At 38.0% G+C, this 14176-nt stretch overlaps 2 protein-coding genes across 3 annotated transcripts; one reads left to right on the top strand and one right to left on the bottom strand.

Annotated features, from left to right (window-relative positions):
- Positions 1-2154: 2154 nt before the first annotated feature.
- Positions 2155-14048, top strand: LOC6648561 (sorting nexin-27). Its single transcript, XM_023179409.2, has 6 exons — positions 2155-2566; positions 12263-12365; positions 12633-12715; positions 12772-13607; positions 13682-13860; positions 13918-14048. Exons 1-6 carry the CDS (start codon positions 2268-2270, stop codon positions 13984-13986), a joined length of 1569 nt encoding a protein of 522 aa, XP_023035177.1. The 5' UTR covers positions 2155-2267; the 3' UTR covers positions 13987-14048.
- Positions 4465-6124, bottom strand: LOC6648562. 2 transcript variants are annotated; one of them, XM_023178973.2, is made up of 2 exons: positions 5164-6124; positions 4465-5021 (listed from the first exon to the last, which is right to left on the bottom strand). In XM_023178973.2, the coding sequence occupies exons 1-2, from the start codon at positions 6107-6109 to the stop codon at positions 4552-4554; spliced, it is 1416 nt and encodes a 471-aa protein (XP_023034741.1). In that variant the 5' UTR covers positions 6110-6124; the 3' UTR covers positions 4465-4551. The 2 variants fall into 2 exon arrangements, with proteins under 2 accessions (XP_023034741.1, XP_046867147.1); XM_047011191.1 differs by having other exon boundaries at positions 4955-5021; positions 5158-6124.
- Positions 14049-14176: the final 128 nt, after the last annotated feature.

Below are 14176 nucleotides of genomic sequence, written 5' to 3' on the forward strand. Positions count from 1 at the left end.
GTGTAAATCGGTTTATCTGACAATGAATGTGATCTGGTTCGTTTCGGTTCGATTCTAATCTGATTTCCAATATTGTTTGTATTTTACATAAACATTTCATATATAGTAGATATCAACAACAACAAAAAAAAAATATATATATATATAAAACAACATCTCTTGGTCTTGGCCAAATTGGTAAATAAAATATATTCTAAATAACTTTTGTAATTTTAAATTAATTTAATAATTTTTAGCATATGTTTTTTTTTTTGTTTTTTTTCCTAATGATTATAAATAATCGGTTTTTCTTAACACATAAAAATTATAAAAAGAATATATTTTGTATTTCTATTTTAAATTATAAAAATGTAACCGTAAACAAAAAATAATTAAGAGAAAAAAGAAATTTAAATTAACAGCAACATAAAAGAACAATAGTTTGGTTTATATAAATATTAAAAAATATAGGAAATGCAACCGAAATCAGAATCGATAATTAATATCTCGAAGCGGTTTTTTTTTTATTTATTACTATTATTTTGTTTTGCTAGTTGCATTTCCTGCTTAACAATTATATTATATATATGCATGTACGATGGAAAATCTGACAACCAAACAAACCACTTTTGCACTTTTTTAAACACAGATATAATAGCATACAAAACAAAAGAAAACAAAAAAAAAAGGGAAAACAATTTTTTTTTTTAAGTTTTTGAAACTGAAAAATGAATTATAAAAGCAAAAGAAAAAATAATGTTAATTAAAAACAAATTAACTTGTAGTTAGGCAGCAACAATATTTGTTGTTTGAAAAACCATTATAATTGAAAAGAACCCACAAAACATAAAACCAAGAGAAACAAAATACAAAATTGCAAAATTTAACAAATTTCTTTAATCAGAAAAGAGAAATGCGTGACGACAAATAGCTGAGGAGGAAGAAGGAGGAATAAAAACAAAATTCATTATTTAAAAACAAAAAAACTAAAAACCAAAAAAAAAAAAAACAACAAAAAATATATTAAAATGTGTTAAAAAAAAAAAAGATTTGCTCTTCGTATGATGCGTAATTAAAGGAAATATTTCTTAGAATTGTTTAAATGTTTTTTAGCAATATCATCTAGCCCTTACCATCTCTACCCATCATTATCATGTCTTCCCTACCTTATGCTCAAACTATTATGCTTCCAATGTTTCGTTTGGCTACGCCCCTAAGCTCTGGGGTAGCCACGAAAACTATGATGCCCTTGAAATATATGGACTCTTAATCGTAACCCCAATTTTCCCTAATCGCCCTGCACTCACATCACATCCTAACCATAACAGTTTTTAGCAAGTCTTTTTATCTAGATTTAAATTTAACTATTTCAACAATTGTTGAATTTAAGATTCCAATCCACTGACCAACGGAAATAATTTGAAGGAAAAAAAAGCTGTTAATTCTTGAATTTGTTTTTTCGTTTTTTACACGACCAGTGTTAGAAAACGCTTAAAGGCATATTTATCGATAACTGCACAGTCGTTCACCGGCCAGCGATAGGCCACGAAAATACTTGCATATCGATGGTGCCATCTATGTTTTTACCATCTCTAGTTGCTCGCAAAAATTAATTTATAGCGCACGTTCGTCGTGTCCAATTAACAAACAAAATCCAAGCCGCAGTTCGCTACAACAACAAATAAAACCAAAAGTGATATCAAAAAAATTGGTTATTTGTTGTTTACCCATTCTTCTATTTTTTTTCTGTTATTGTGGGTAATACCTGTCTGAGTGTGCGTGCGGTTCTTTTAATTGCAGTTGTATACATATATCTACATATATAATTTTTTTTTTTTTTGTGTGGCAAAGCAGCCAAATTCCGGAAGAGTTACAACGTTTGTACGGAATCGAAACCGAAACGTAACGAAACGTTGAACCAGTAGCATAGACCAGAAGGGGGTGTTTGAGGAGAGTGGAAAGTAAAAGTGATTGCGGTATGGTGGCTGGCGCTGTCTATACGTGTGTCTCTGTCTCCTCTATGTGGCTGTATGTGTGTGTGTAAAGGCGCGCGCGAATGTTTGTGTGTGCGTGTGTGTGTGTGTCTGTTCCAAACAACACCACCAACAAAAAAAGAAAAAGAAGTTGCAAAAATATCAAAGTTACGCAAAGAAAACCCAACAGCAACAACAACTAATTGTATAAACTAAAAGCAATAGCAACAACAACAACAACAACAACAAACGGAAAACGGTTTGTCTGTGTAAGTGAGAGAGTGTAAGATAGAGAGGTGACGGCTACCCGGCGCAATGAGTACCATCATTAGCGAGAATAACGGCAGCAGCAGCATCCCCTCATCCGTCGGAGCCACAACAACAACAACTGGCACAATAGCAACAACAACAGCAGCCAATGGTCCGCGTGTTGTGACCATTTATAAGACGGAGACAGGATTTGGTTTTAATGTACGCGGACAGGTGTCTGAGGGTGGCCAATTGCGTTCGATTAACGGTGAACTCTATGCTCCGTTGCAGCATGTCAGCGCCGTATTAGAAAATGGAGCCGCCGAGAAGGCGGGCATCAAGAAGGGCGATCGTATACTGGAGGTGTAAGTAAACTGCAACTCCCACTCCCGCTCCCCCACACTGCCCCTCCCCTCCCCTTACTAACATACATATGATGTGTATTCATTTCATTTATCAAACATTAATCATCTGCTTGAATTTAAATATTTGAACTTTGTTCTTCATTTTCTTTACTTGGGTGGGGGGTGGCTGCTTGTCTGCCTGGCTGCCTGCTTGTTAGGGGTGGAGGGTTGGTTGGATCAGAGGGTTGTTTCTGAAGTACCATATGTACTAAGCAGGAATATCTTAAAGTCAATAATTGATGTCGATCAAAAACGATCTTGTTTTTTAATATTTTCTTGCCTTGACCCTGGGTGGGGAAAATTCTTACAATGAAAACAAAAATAACAAATTGTGGAAAGCGATGTGTTTTTTGCCAATATAATATTACTCATGAAACCTTATCCAAGGCAGGAAAGAGATATCGTTGCGCTTAACGGAACAATTACTAATAGAATTTCATTTCAATGTTCAACCTTTTTGATGAGTTGTTTCACAAAGAAAACGGCTAGTTGTTTAGCTATTTATAAATGCCGCCAACTGTGTCAGCACTGTCATTCATAATTCTTTTAATTTACTTTTTTACTTTTACTCTTCACATTCAGCTTCTTCTTCTGCTTCTACATGTGTAATATTCTATTACCCACCCACAAGTGAAACACCCACATTCAAACAGAAAGAGAGAGAGTGAGAGAGGGGGATAGACTGGGGGAGACAGAGGTGGAGCAAGCTAATTAAAATGTTTGCTCATATTCCTTCTGCCACTCTCTGCTTCCCTCTTGCTTTCTCTTCTCCGTTATATGGTCATCAGATTTTCATCTTTGACATTCATTATCAATGCACCTTCTCTCCCTTTCTCTATCTTGCTTGCTCTGTTCCCCCTTCTATCTAAACTGTTTGAGTATGAGTGTGTGTGTATGTATTTTGATGCAGTGCATCAATCAAATAATTTTTTAATGCATCATATGTTTGTAATAACGGGCAAGTTATTACCTACCCGAAAATTCAATTATTATTCAATTATTCAAAAAAAAAAAAAAAAAAAACAGCTTAATTAACATAATCAACAAATTTTCGCACATTTTCTGGTTCATTTGTTGTAGTTATTTGCAATGCTTAACCTCCTCCTTCTATTCCTCCCCCTTTTGCTTCTTCCTCTTCTTCTTCCTCTGTGCCATGTTCAACGTTCATTTCATTATCAATGCCAAAAACAACAATAGCAACAACAACATGCAGCAAAGCCTTTACAGTTTGGCTACGCGTGAGCAAACAAAAACAACAATGAGGCAAATGATGAAGAATCAAGAGGGGGGTGGAGGGATTGGCGGCGAATGCAAGCAAACCAACTAAAAATATTTGCATATACACGTAGACTAAAATACCCTTTAAACACATTCAACGTGTGTTAGTGGGGACTACGAATAATTTGTTGGTTATTGTATTCAGATGATGAACCGTAAAAATGGTCGTCTTAGTTTAATCCGTTTTTTTCACAGGTGCATTAAAACAAAGAAAAGTCCGTTTTTGGGGGGCATATACATATTTAAGACGTTTTTGATAAGTATGAACGCTTTGAAGAATTTTTGGATCTAGCAAAACTAAGATAAACTGCATGCCATGTATTTTGTATGGAAATTATTGGTCCTTTGGGCGAGGCCATTTTGCGACACTAGTTTATACTAAAGTACTTTTTTGCTTAAACTACGAAGGAAACTAAATTGAATTTCCCATCGAATGACATATTTTTTATATAAATCGGATAAAAATTATGGGTGTGGGGGGGCGTGTTCAAACATCCGCCCTGATTTCATTGGGTTTTGCTGAAAATTTATCAGCAGCCACTCCGACATTTCTCTCTCCCTCACTTGAGCTTCTGGAAACATTTCAGTTTGATTTATTTATTCATGAAAGAAAATCACATTACTTAACAGAATGGTGGCTCAACGGGGTTGGGATTTGGGGGAGAATCTCACGGATCTGGCCACAAATATTTGAGAAGCGTCAATGCCGCCCAACGTTGTTTTTGCTGTTTGGGCGAATCGAGCAAATGAATATTGCTCTGTTCGATCTTCTCCATAGCCCACTGGGTAGGTATATTATTGCACAGGCTTCCATTGCATTTCACACAGTACGGATCATTCGCGCTGCATTCGGGCACTTGGGAGGCACAGCCGCGTACCGTGTAGATGAGATTTAAGCGACTTATCACAGTGCTGACACACAGCTCCATGGGATCGGTGCAATTGCTGATTGTCATGGCCGATGGCAGATTCATTTCGGCACAATCATCATCATCCTGTTCCTGGCTATTGCAGCGATAGCAACTACGTACGGAATAGCGATTACAATTATCGCTACTTCGACACAATTGACATGTCTCCCCCTGGTCAGTGGCTGGGATGAAATCAGCATCGGCACAGCCGCGACGAAGAAAGGTATCTGGAGGAATATACATATTTAGGCAGAGATTAGAGATTGAATGAAACAGAAAAACCACTCGAGTTTGATTAGAGTTTTTTTTTTTTTTTATTGATTTTGACTAACACACACATACACTTTATTTTGGATGACTCACCCTAACCTTGCTCACAGGCATAACAGGCAACGGTGCCGGCAGCACACTTCTCCGTGGATAGATTGATACCAGTACGGCAATTGGGATTACTGGTGGAATTGCAAGTACCACAGGCAATATCTTGACACTGGGCATTGCAATAATCGCCATAGCATTGAGTCAATTCCCCAGTGGGAAAAAAACCCATTGTGGTCGAGCAACCACGTTGCAGGACCTCGGTTTGTGTATTGAGATGTGTGTAACATTGTTCCCGGTGTCCCAGCATAACCTTATTGACACACTGGGTGACTGTTTCATTGGTCAGAGCACATTGCACAGTCTCATCATCATTGATCAGCGCCTGTTCACGCAGACAATCCGGATTGGGTGACAATCTCATGTGAGTGCACTGCAGACAGCGGCTCTCGGTCACCGTCAATTCCGAATTGCAGCCATTATAATTGCACTTGAGGCACACATGGGGACAGGTGTCGGGCAAATTGGTGTGCTCACATCCGCGCATTGTATTGGATAGATGCAAAATGTTTGTATAGCAACGATCATCCTCATTGTAGACGGGGCAGGGTAGTAGGAGTTCTGGTCTATTTGCCACGTCGATGCAAGTGGAGCCACTGCATTGATAGCAACGTAGACGATCTGTGGGAAAGACATGACGATTGCACAGACTCGTGTTGCAGCTATCACAGGGAGCAGCACAATAGCCATTCGGATACAGACGTCCCAAGCATCCGCGACGCGTTAATCCGGCTGTGATTGAAGTAACACACAGATCAGTAGCCCCGGAGCACTCTTCCACCTCCAGCTGTTGGCCCGGCCGTGTGGCACATTCTGGATCCTCGGCCGAATCACAGGCATAACATTCCAACGAGTAGCTAACGCCACGGAACAACAAAGTCCCTGCGATTATCAAAAGTTGGAGCTTTAGCAATGTATCAAGCAACCTTATAGCCATGTTGCACTTGACTAACTAACCAAATCGAGATGGTCGAATAAAGAATAAAGAAAAACCATTTGCCCTGCCCGCTGCTTCGATAAGATTAGGTTGTCACTGTGCACCTCAAGTGGCTTATGGTTTAAAGTGGATCAAGATCCTATGATAGATAGCTAATCAATAGATATTCTTTCTAGTTGAAAGTCTTTCCAAAAAAGAGAGGAGTGTGTTTTATGACTTTCCATTTAAAGGTTTTTTTTTTGATTACCCTAGAAGACATCAACAGAGGCAGAGAGAGAGAGGGAGAGATAAAACAGGGAAATCCCCTGAAACATTGCATTCAATAAAAATATACATGCACTTTTTTCGAATAAATTCACCAAAAATCAAAATCACTCATAGATATAAACAATTTTCGAAACTTGATTCGGCTACACACACACACACACACACACACACACAAAAATGTTTGGAATTTTTGTTTATTGCTTTCGAAGAAATCGAATTAACGTCAGAAACACACAAAAATTGTATTCCTTTTGTTCGCCATAGAAGACTGAGATTGAGTATATTTAAAGAAACAGCCAAAGTATTCGAATCTCGTTGTACTCACTTGCACCACATTCGAATCAAAGAAAGGCGAAGTTTACCGATCGAACCCCTACATCATATAATTTCATCAAAATCGGAAAATTATATATCTGTGATTGCTGAATGCCTAAGATTGTATGTAGGCCGTTCTTGCGCTTTCATAAGAGTTCCTATATGAAATGTTTTTCTACTATAGAACTATAGGTAAAAATAAAGTAAGAAAAAAAAAACTTCCAAGGGTATACAAAGTTCGGCACGGACGAAGTTCGCCCCGGGTTGTCTGGTTTTACTTTTTTCTATCTACCTATACGGTGTCGGACTTACCCCAAAAGCAGGTGCGGATCAAATGTGGAAAAATATGAACATTCGATTCGTATTATCCTGAGTATTCTTAGTTAAGAGTTTAGCTGGCATCCTGTGCGTGTACGTTATAATTGACTAAACTGAGTATGGGGTCCAAAATCCACCACTGTACTTGATTCATTGTATTGTTGAGCTTGAGCTCGGCTTTGCATGGATCCACTTAGCATTGTACATGGTTCTTGGTGGTTCTTGGGTGGTTGGGTGGTTCGGTGGGATGGCCGTTTTGCTCTTGACGCTCGATTCAATCAATTGGGATTAACTACAAAACTATTTTCAGTTTAGAGCGTGCTCTTCTTCTTGTTGGCGGCAATGGCTCGTTAAAACATTTACACGACAATAGCAACAACAACAAGAACAACAACAACAATAGAAACTTAAACTATTTTGCTGTGTGGGCAAGAAGAACTAACAACAAAAACAACAATAGCAGCAATAGCAATAACATTTTTTTGTATTGTATATATATTTGTAGTTTTTTTTTGGGGGCGGTTATTTTTTTGTGTGGGGGTCGGAGGCAAAGAAGGAACCAACACACACACACACCCTGACCCATGTAAACTTGGTGGGTGGTTTCTAGCTGCGAGGGTTTCCCCCCACTGTCCCAACCATCTCTCTCTCTCTCTTTCTATATATTATGGGTATATATATATTTTTTATGTTTTGTGGTTTTTGTTCTATGCGAAGAAAAGAAAGGAAGGAAGGAAGGTGGCGCCACCAGCGCTATAGGAGGGGCAAAGGGGGGTCTGCAACACAATAATCAATAGATTTGCGTCACTGGATGGATGGTTCTGTTGGTTTCTGTTAGAGGGCCAAAGGGGGGGTGCGACGCGGGCGGAGGGCGGGCCAACTCACTACTGGCCTGGCTGACTTATTGGCCTACATTTCGTGGCTTCAATGTTTCAATTTCTGCTTTCCAGTGTTGGTTCATTTTGATTTTTCTGTGTGTTAACAGGATGAAACCTCCTCCCACACACCCCGCGTCAGACAGGTGGTTTAACGGTTGAAAGGGCTAAAAGGGATTAAATTGCAAAATATTCAAGTTCAAATTTGTATTCTTTTGTTGTTGTTTTCCCGCTTTGTTTTTGTTTAACGGTGTTGAAAGCATTTCTATAAATATTTGTTTTCTATACCAAAAAAACAAAAAAAAAAAATTAACATGTTTGCTTCGCTCAATTTAAACACACAATAAACTGCGCGTCTATATGAGTGTGTGTGCGTGTGTGTGTGGGTGTGTGTATAAACATTGCATATAATGATGATAATAATGATGTTGATGATGATTATATCGACGTTGCTACTTTGACTTTGATGATTAAGAATTTTGACTGTTCATCATTGTATTGTTTAAATAGATAGTATTCCCTCTTCCTTCCCCCTCTCTTACTGTCTGCATATGGGTTTCTATGATGGGGCGTTGTCCAATCAAAATGACCAAATAATTAACAAGCATTCAAACTCATGTCATATCTGAGCTCTAAAAATGTCGTGGCACTTGTTGTTTACTCCAAGAATCGTTTCAAGTGGTTAAATATAAAAAAGGAGGTTGAAATTTGAGCAAATCAGACACCTTTACATGTGTCGCTCTCCCTTTAGTTAGTAGTTAGTGTCCCAAAATCTAGGTGTGCATACGAAGGGACAAAAAGGCATTGCTAGATCGACTCGAATACTGACGCTGATCAACTACATTATGGATAGATATGTTTATGTATATTTTTTACGAAATACAATGCTACCATATGCCAGTTGGGAAATGCCTATAAAATGGGCATTTCAACAGGATTTCAACGATCCGAAACATACTAGGAAGCTCGCAAACGATTGGTTTGGCCACCCCAGTTCTCAGATCTTAATCCGATCGAGGACTTATGGGGAGATGTTAATCGCTTGTCGGTGTATTTCGCAAAAGGTATTAAAATATGATAAAAACCAATGTCAAACAAACGGAATTTAATCACTATTCTCATTTTTTTTATCCTATTCTTTGAAAAATATGAAAACTGTTTTTAATTTTAAATGTTTAACATGCTGAAAAATGAATATATGTAAATGTTGTAAGGTGATGCGCGACTATATTTTTGAACACAGATCTATATAGTTCATGGATCGACAAAAAAAGTTTCCTTCTGGCTGCAATACAAAATTGTAAAAGAAATACAAAATTTTAAGACGAGAGTATTGCAAATTTCAACTTTTTGCTTATTTATTTTTTTAATTGTTATCGTAAAATAATGATTATTTCTTTTATTTTATTTTGGCTATTAAAAATGTTATACAATTTTGGGTTATTTTCATCTATAATAATGAAAAAAAAAGGTGATGTATGAAAATTTCCTTATAGTAATGCCCTAGGGGAAATAATTTATTTCGATTAAACTGATAACAATTTTAATTGACATAGCTAAAACAATATGATAAATAGGGGAGAGAGCGAGAGAGAGCGACAGAGAGCTTTAGCTAGGCAAATATATGTACATATAAAATGGGTTGGTGGAATTTGGGGAGGGGGGTGAGGTAAAAAAGAAACTGGTTTTGCAGTTTTTTTTCTTCTGGGGATCGCATAATCAGTTTCAGTTTCAGTTTTGACTCTTGCACTTTTATTTCTATATATATATATATATACATACATATGTACATACATATATGAGTCATGATAATGTTTGTGTGTGACGCACACGCATAACAACAAAATAAAACATGCATATACATATACAATGCGATATCTGCGATTTATTTATTTGTACATATACATATTTTGTTTTAACTTACTTTTTTGCTCTGCGACATGACCAACCAAAACCGGAAAAGAGACAACTGACACACAGACAGACGGGACAGACAATAAGAACAAGAAAGTGACACTGCAAGAAGAACCCAAATTGAGTAGACTGAGAAGCACAAATACCGGCTAGAGATACAGAGAGAGAGCGAGAGTGAGATTGACACAAGGACCCCCGTCCCTTCTTCTATACTCCCCCCTCTACTATCATTCTGACGAAGAGGAGCTATTCAGTAGGATTCACTTCCTGCTCGTCTCTTACACTTAATTGAAAACTCTCGGCAACAACAAAAAACAAAATAAAACTTTTCTTGTTGTTGAACCTTTAGTCGTCGTTGTTGTTGTTGTTGTTGTTGTTTTTGTTTAGCATATGTATATATAATTCACTTAGTGATGAATTACTTTAACTGAAAAGTAATGAAAACTTTTCAAATTCAATTAAATCTGTCAACAAATAAAGTAAAGAGTATGTTAATATGTTTGTATAACAAAATTTGAATATGAATTTAATAGCGCCATAAATTGAAAAGTGTTTGACAAGTTTGCGAGAGTGTAGAATTGAAGAGAATAGTTCAAATCACGAAAACTTTTTTAACTCAAAGTCAGATATTGAAATAGAAATACATCCAGACAAAAACTGGCATTAAAATTAAATTTTATTTTGGAGACTTCTAAAGGTCACGATTTTAGCTTAAGAATGAATAAATATATATGATAAATAAAATATAAAATTGCTTAGCAAAAATAATAAGGTAATCTATTGCAGATTCACATGAGAGAGTTATTTTTAAAAGGTCTGACATTGTTTTCTATTCCCTTTTAAAGGATGTAACACGAAAGCAAAATTACCACTTCAATTCGTCATTATGTCTATCAGGCGGAAAAGATTTGCCACAACCTATTGTTTCCCCCCAGACAAGAACAAAGAAGATTGATTTGTCGCTCAATCCATATACATATATACGAGGTCGGTCCGATAAGTACTTAACATACAAATGAAAGACGAAATTTTTTTGGAGAAGTGTCGATTTATTTCTCAACAGAGTCTCCCCTTTAAGGTTAATACACTTGACCCAGCGATGCTCCAACTTTCTTAAACCGTTTGAAAAATACACGTTCGCATCTACACGGACAAAGTGGCGTTTGTTCAACCATTTATAACTCGAGATCTGCTGAACCAATTTTCATGGTTATTAATTCGTTGGATTTGTCTCCGCCCCGAATAGCAGAATACATCTTAAAAACAATAAATAATTGCCGGAAAACCCCTTAAAACAGCGCCTTTATTTTCCCTATACAAACGTTTTCTAACAGTCAATTTGTTCACTGTTGTTTTAATGTCATTCTAGTGCTCTGTAATATATGTACCATGTATTTTCTGAAAACTATAGGAAAAATTCGAATATTGTTTTTTGCAGTGACATAATAAAAATTCGAATATCGTGTTTTGTGCAGTGTTTAGTACCTTTATTATCAAACTAAACCAATTGGCAATCTAATTATAATGCCACGTCCTAGAAGATCCAAACTTTCCTGGCGGAGCCGTAATGCAATTAAGCTACGGAATATCGCGAGTCAATTATCCGATGAGCAACGAGAAATTGTACGAAAAGAGCGTCGCGTTAGTATGCAACGAAGAAGGGCCTTAATTCGTGCTTCTTAAACACAAGAGCACCGAGAGGTAGCCCGTGAAACGGCTTTCAGGTTAGTCGTCTACAAGAAGGTTCTACACGATAATAAACTCTTCTTGCGATAGTGACGCCATCGGGCGGTGAGGCTAAGTACTTTTTGGACCACCCACGTGTTTATATAGTTTCATAATAAAAAGTTTTCGTAGAATTTTTTATATAAAAGATTTTAGGATAGTCGCAAATTTTAAATTTAAGACTAACATACATATGTACGTACTGTATGAAAGTGCTCTAATATCTTGGGACAGACACAAGTAAAATTCTACTCATTCCAATTTCATGATCATCAATTAAATGTTTGATCAGTAAACAATATGTATTTTTGCTGTTAGATGCATTTTTATCATAAAATAAACTCAACTTGACCTGAATAGAATGCAATCGCCGCCGTCGTCGTCATCGGCGTCAGAAATTGTCTTATCAGCAATGCTCCATATATACATACATATATGCTATATGTGCTCGTAGATGTCTGTAAATCTTCCAATCTTCGCTCGATTTGTTCTGTGGTGCCTTAAATGGTCAGACACCAAACGAATTGGTGACAATCGATCGATTGAACGATCGAAGAGTGCTACTGTGTGTCCAGCAAAAAAAAAAAAATAATGTTGCCGTTTCACACCATGCAATATGGACAATTGAGTGTCCTGGAGAGACGATGTCGTCGGTGGGGATGAAATGGACTATAATCCATATATATTACTGACATTTGACTCTACATTTACCTTCTATTCTGTTCTCCTTTTCTTTCAGCAATGGCGTCAGTGTTGAGGGGGCAACACATAAACAGGTCGTCGATCTGATTAAATCTGGAGGCGATTGCCTGACACTGACAGTGATATCAGTGTCACAGCAGGTGAGTTCAAAAGTTGCGATGAGATGAGATAAAGAACGAAAAAAATCAAAGAATCGAGAATCAAACGAATGTGTCAAAACCTTTTTTTGCTCTGCTCGGAACCGATTTTTATGTTGACTATAACTTGAGTTTTGTTTACTAAATTTTTTAAATTTTTTCTGCAAGGGTAAACAATTGACAAATCGACAACGTTTGAAGTTCTTTTTATTTGACAATCGTTTTCGGAAATATTCATGTGATTGATATTTGGATTTTTAATTTTTTTAGGAGGCCGATAGACTGGAACCGCAAGAGGATCAAAGTGGTTACTCCTACATTGATTATTCGGACAAGCGTTCGCTGCCGATCAGGTAGAGAGAGAAAATCGATATAAATTTCTAAACTCTATTAATCGTTTTGATTGCAGCATACCCGATTATGGAATTGTCAATCGGAATGGAGAACGTTATATTGTCTTCAATATCCATATGGCTGGGCGGCAACTTTGTTCGCGTCGTTATCGGGAGTTTGCCAATTTGCATACACTGTTGAGAAAAGAGTTTTCCGGTTTCAATTTTCCCAAATTGCCCGGCAAATGGCCATTTCAATTGAGTGAACAACAATTGGACACCAGACGACGCGGTCTGGAGCAATATTTGGAGAAAGTTTGCGCCGTTCGTGTAATTGCTGAGAGCGATGCTGTTCAGGATTTTCTAACCGATACCGAAGATGATATTTCCGCATCGCCTGTCGATATTAAGGTGATGCTGCCCGATCATGAGGTGACCACCGTATCGGTGAAGAAATCCTCAAATGCTCAGGTCGTATGGGAGATATTGGTGCAGCGCGCCAATCTCACCGCCTATACGCAGCAATATTTTTATCTGTTCGAAATAGTTGAATACAATTTTGAACGCAAACTGCAGCCGCACGAGATACCCCATCAATTGTATGTACAGAATTATAGTACCGCGTCGTCGACATGTCTTTGTGTGCGGCGATGGCTCTTTTCGGTTGGCAAGGAGCTAACACTGCCGGATGGCGAACAGGCCGGACGTTTTATATTCTATCAGGCGGTGGATGAAGTGAATCGCGGTAATATCCGTGCCGATGGACGGCTCTATGAGCTAAAGGCTCTACAAGATGCCAAAAAGGCAGCCGACTATTTGGCACTGGCCCGTACACTGCCCGGCTATGGGGATGTAGTGTTTCCCCACTGCTCATGTGATAGCCGCAAAGAGGGCCATGTGGTGCCCGCTGTGGGTAAGTGTCTTGCCATTATAATGCTAATGATTGATTGACTAATGATTGACTCATTCATTCACTTCGAATTGAAGGCATGAAGAGTTTCCGTCTGCATGCCTGCCGCGAGGATGGCTCGCTGGAGGCCCAAATGGTTGAGCTAACTTGGGAAAGTATAACCCGCTCCGAAAGCGACGAGGAATCCATGTCATTTTGTTTCCAATACAATCGTCCCGATAAGCCAGCACGTTGGGTTAAAGTCTATACGCCATATGTGAGTCCTCTTTCCGCAGTCCTTTTTGCTCAAAATTAATATGGTTTCCTCTTTTAGCATGCATTCCTTGCGGATTGCTTCGATCGCATTATGGAGGAACGCAAATGGGATGACAGCGGTGACTAGGGCTGAGCAGCAGCAAGTGTTTCAGGCAACAACACCAACAACTATAGCAGTAGTAGCAGTAGCAGCAGCAGCAGCAGCAGCTCAGCAGCATCTAGCACCAACTCTCAGCACTCCCAGCAGTTTGACAAGCCGCCGCAGCATTGCTCTTAAACGCATCCTTTCCACACACACACACACATCTACAACCAAT

The sequence above is a fragment of the Drosophila willistoni genome (genome assembly GCF_018902025.1).
Source record: "Drosophila willistoni isolate 14030-0811.24 chromosome XL unlocalized genomic scaffold, UCI_dwil_1.1 Seg141, whole genome shotgun sequence".
In the NCBI taxonomy this organism is placed as follows: Eukaryota; Metazoa; Arthropoda; class Insecta; order Diptera; family Drosophilidae; genus Drosophila; species Drosophila willistoni.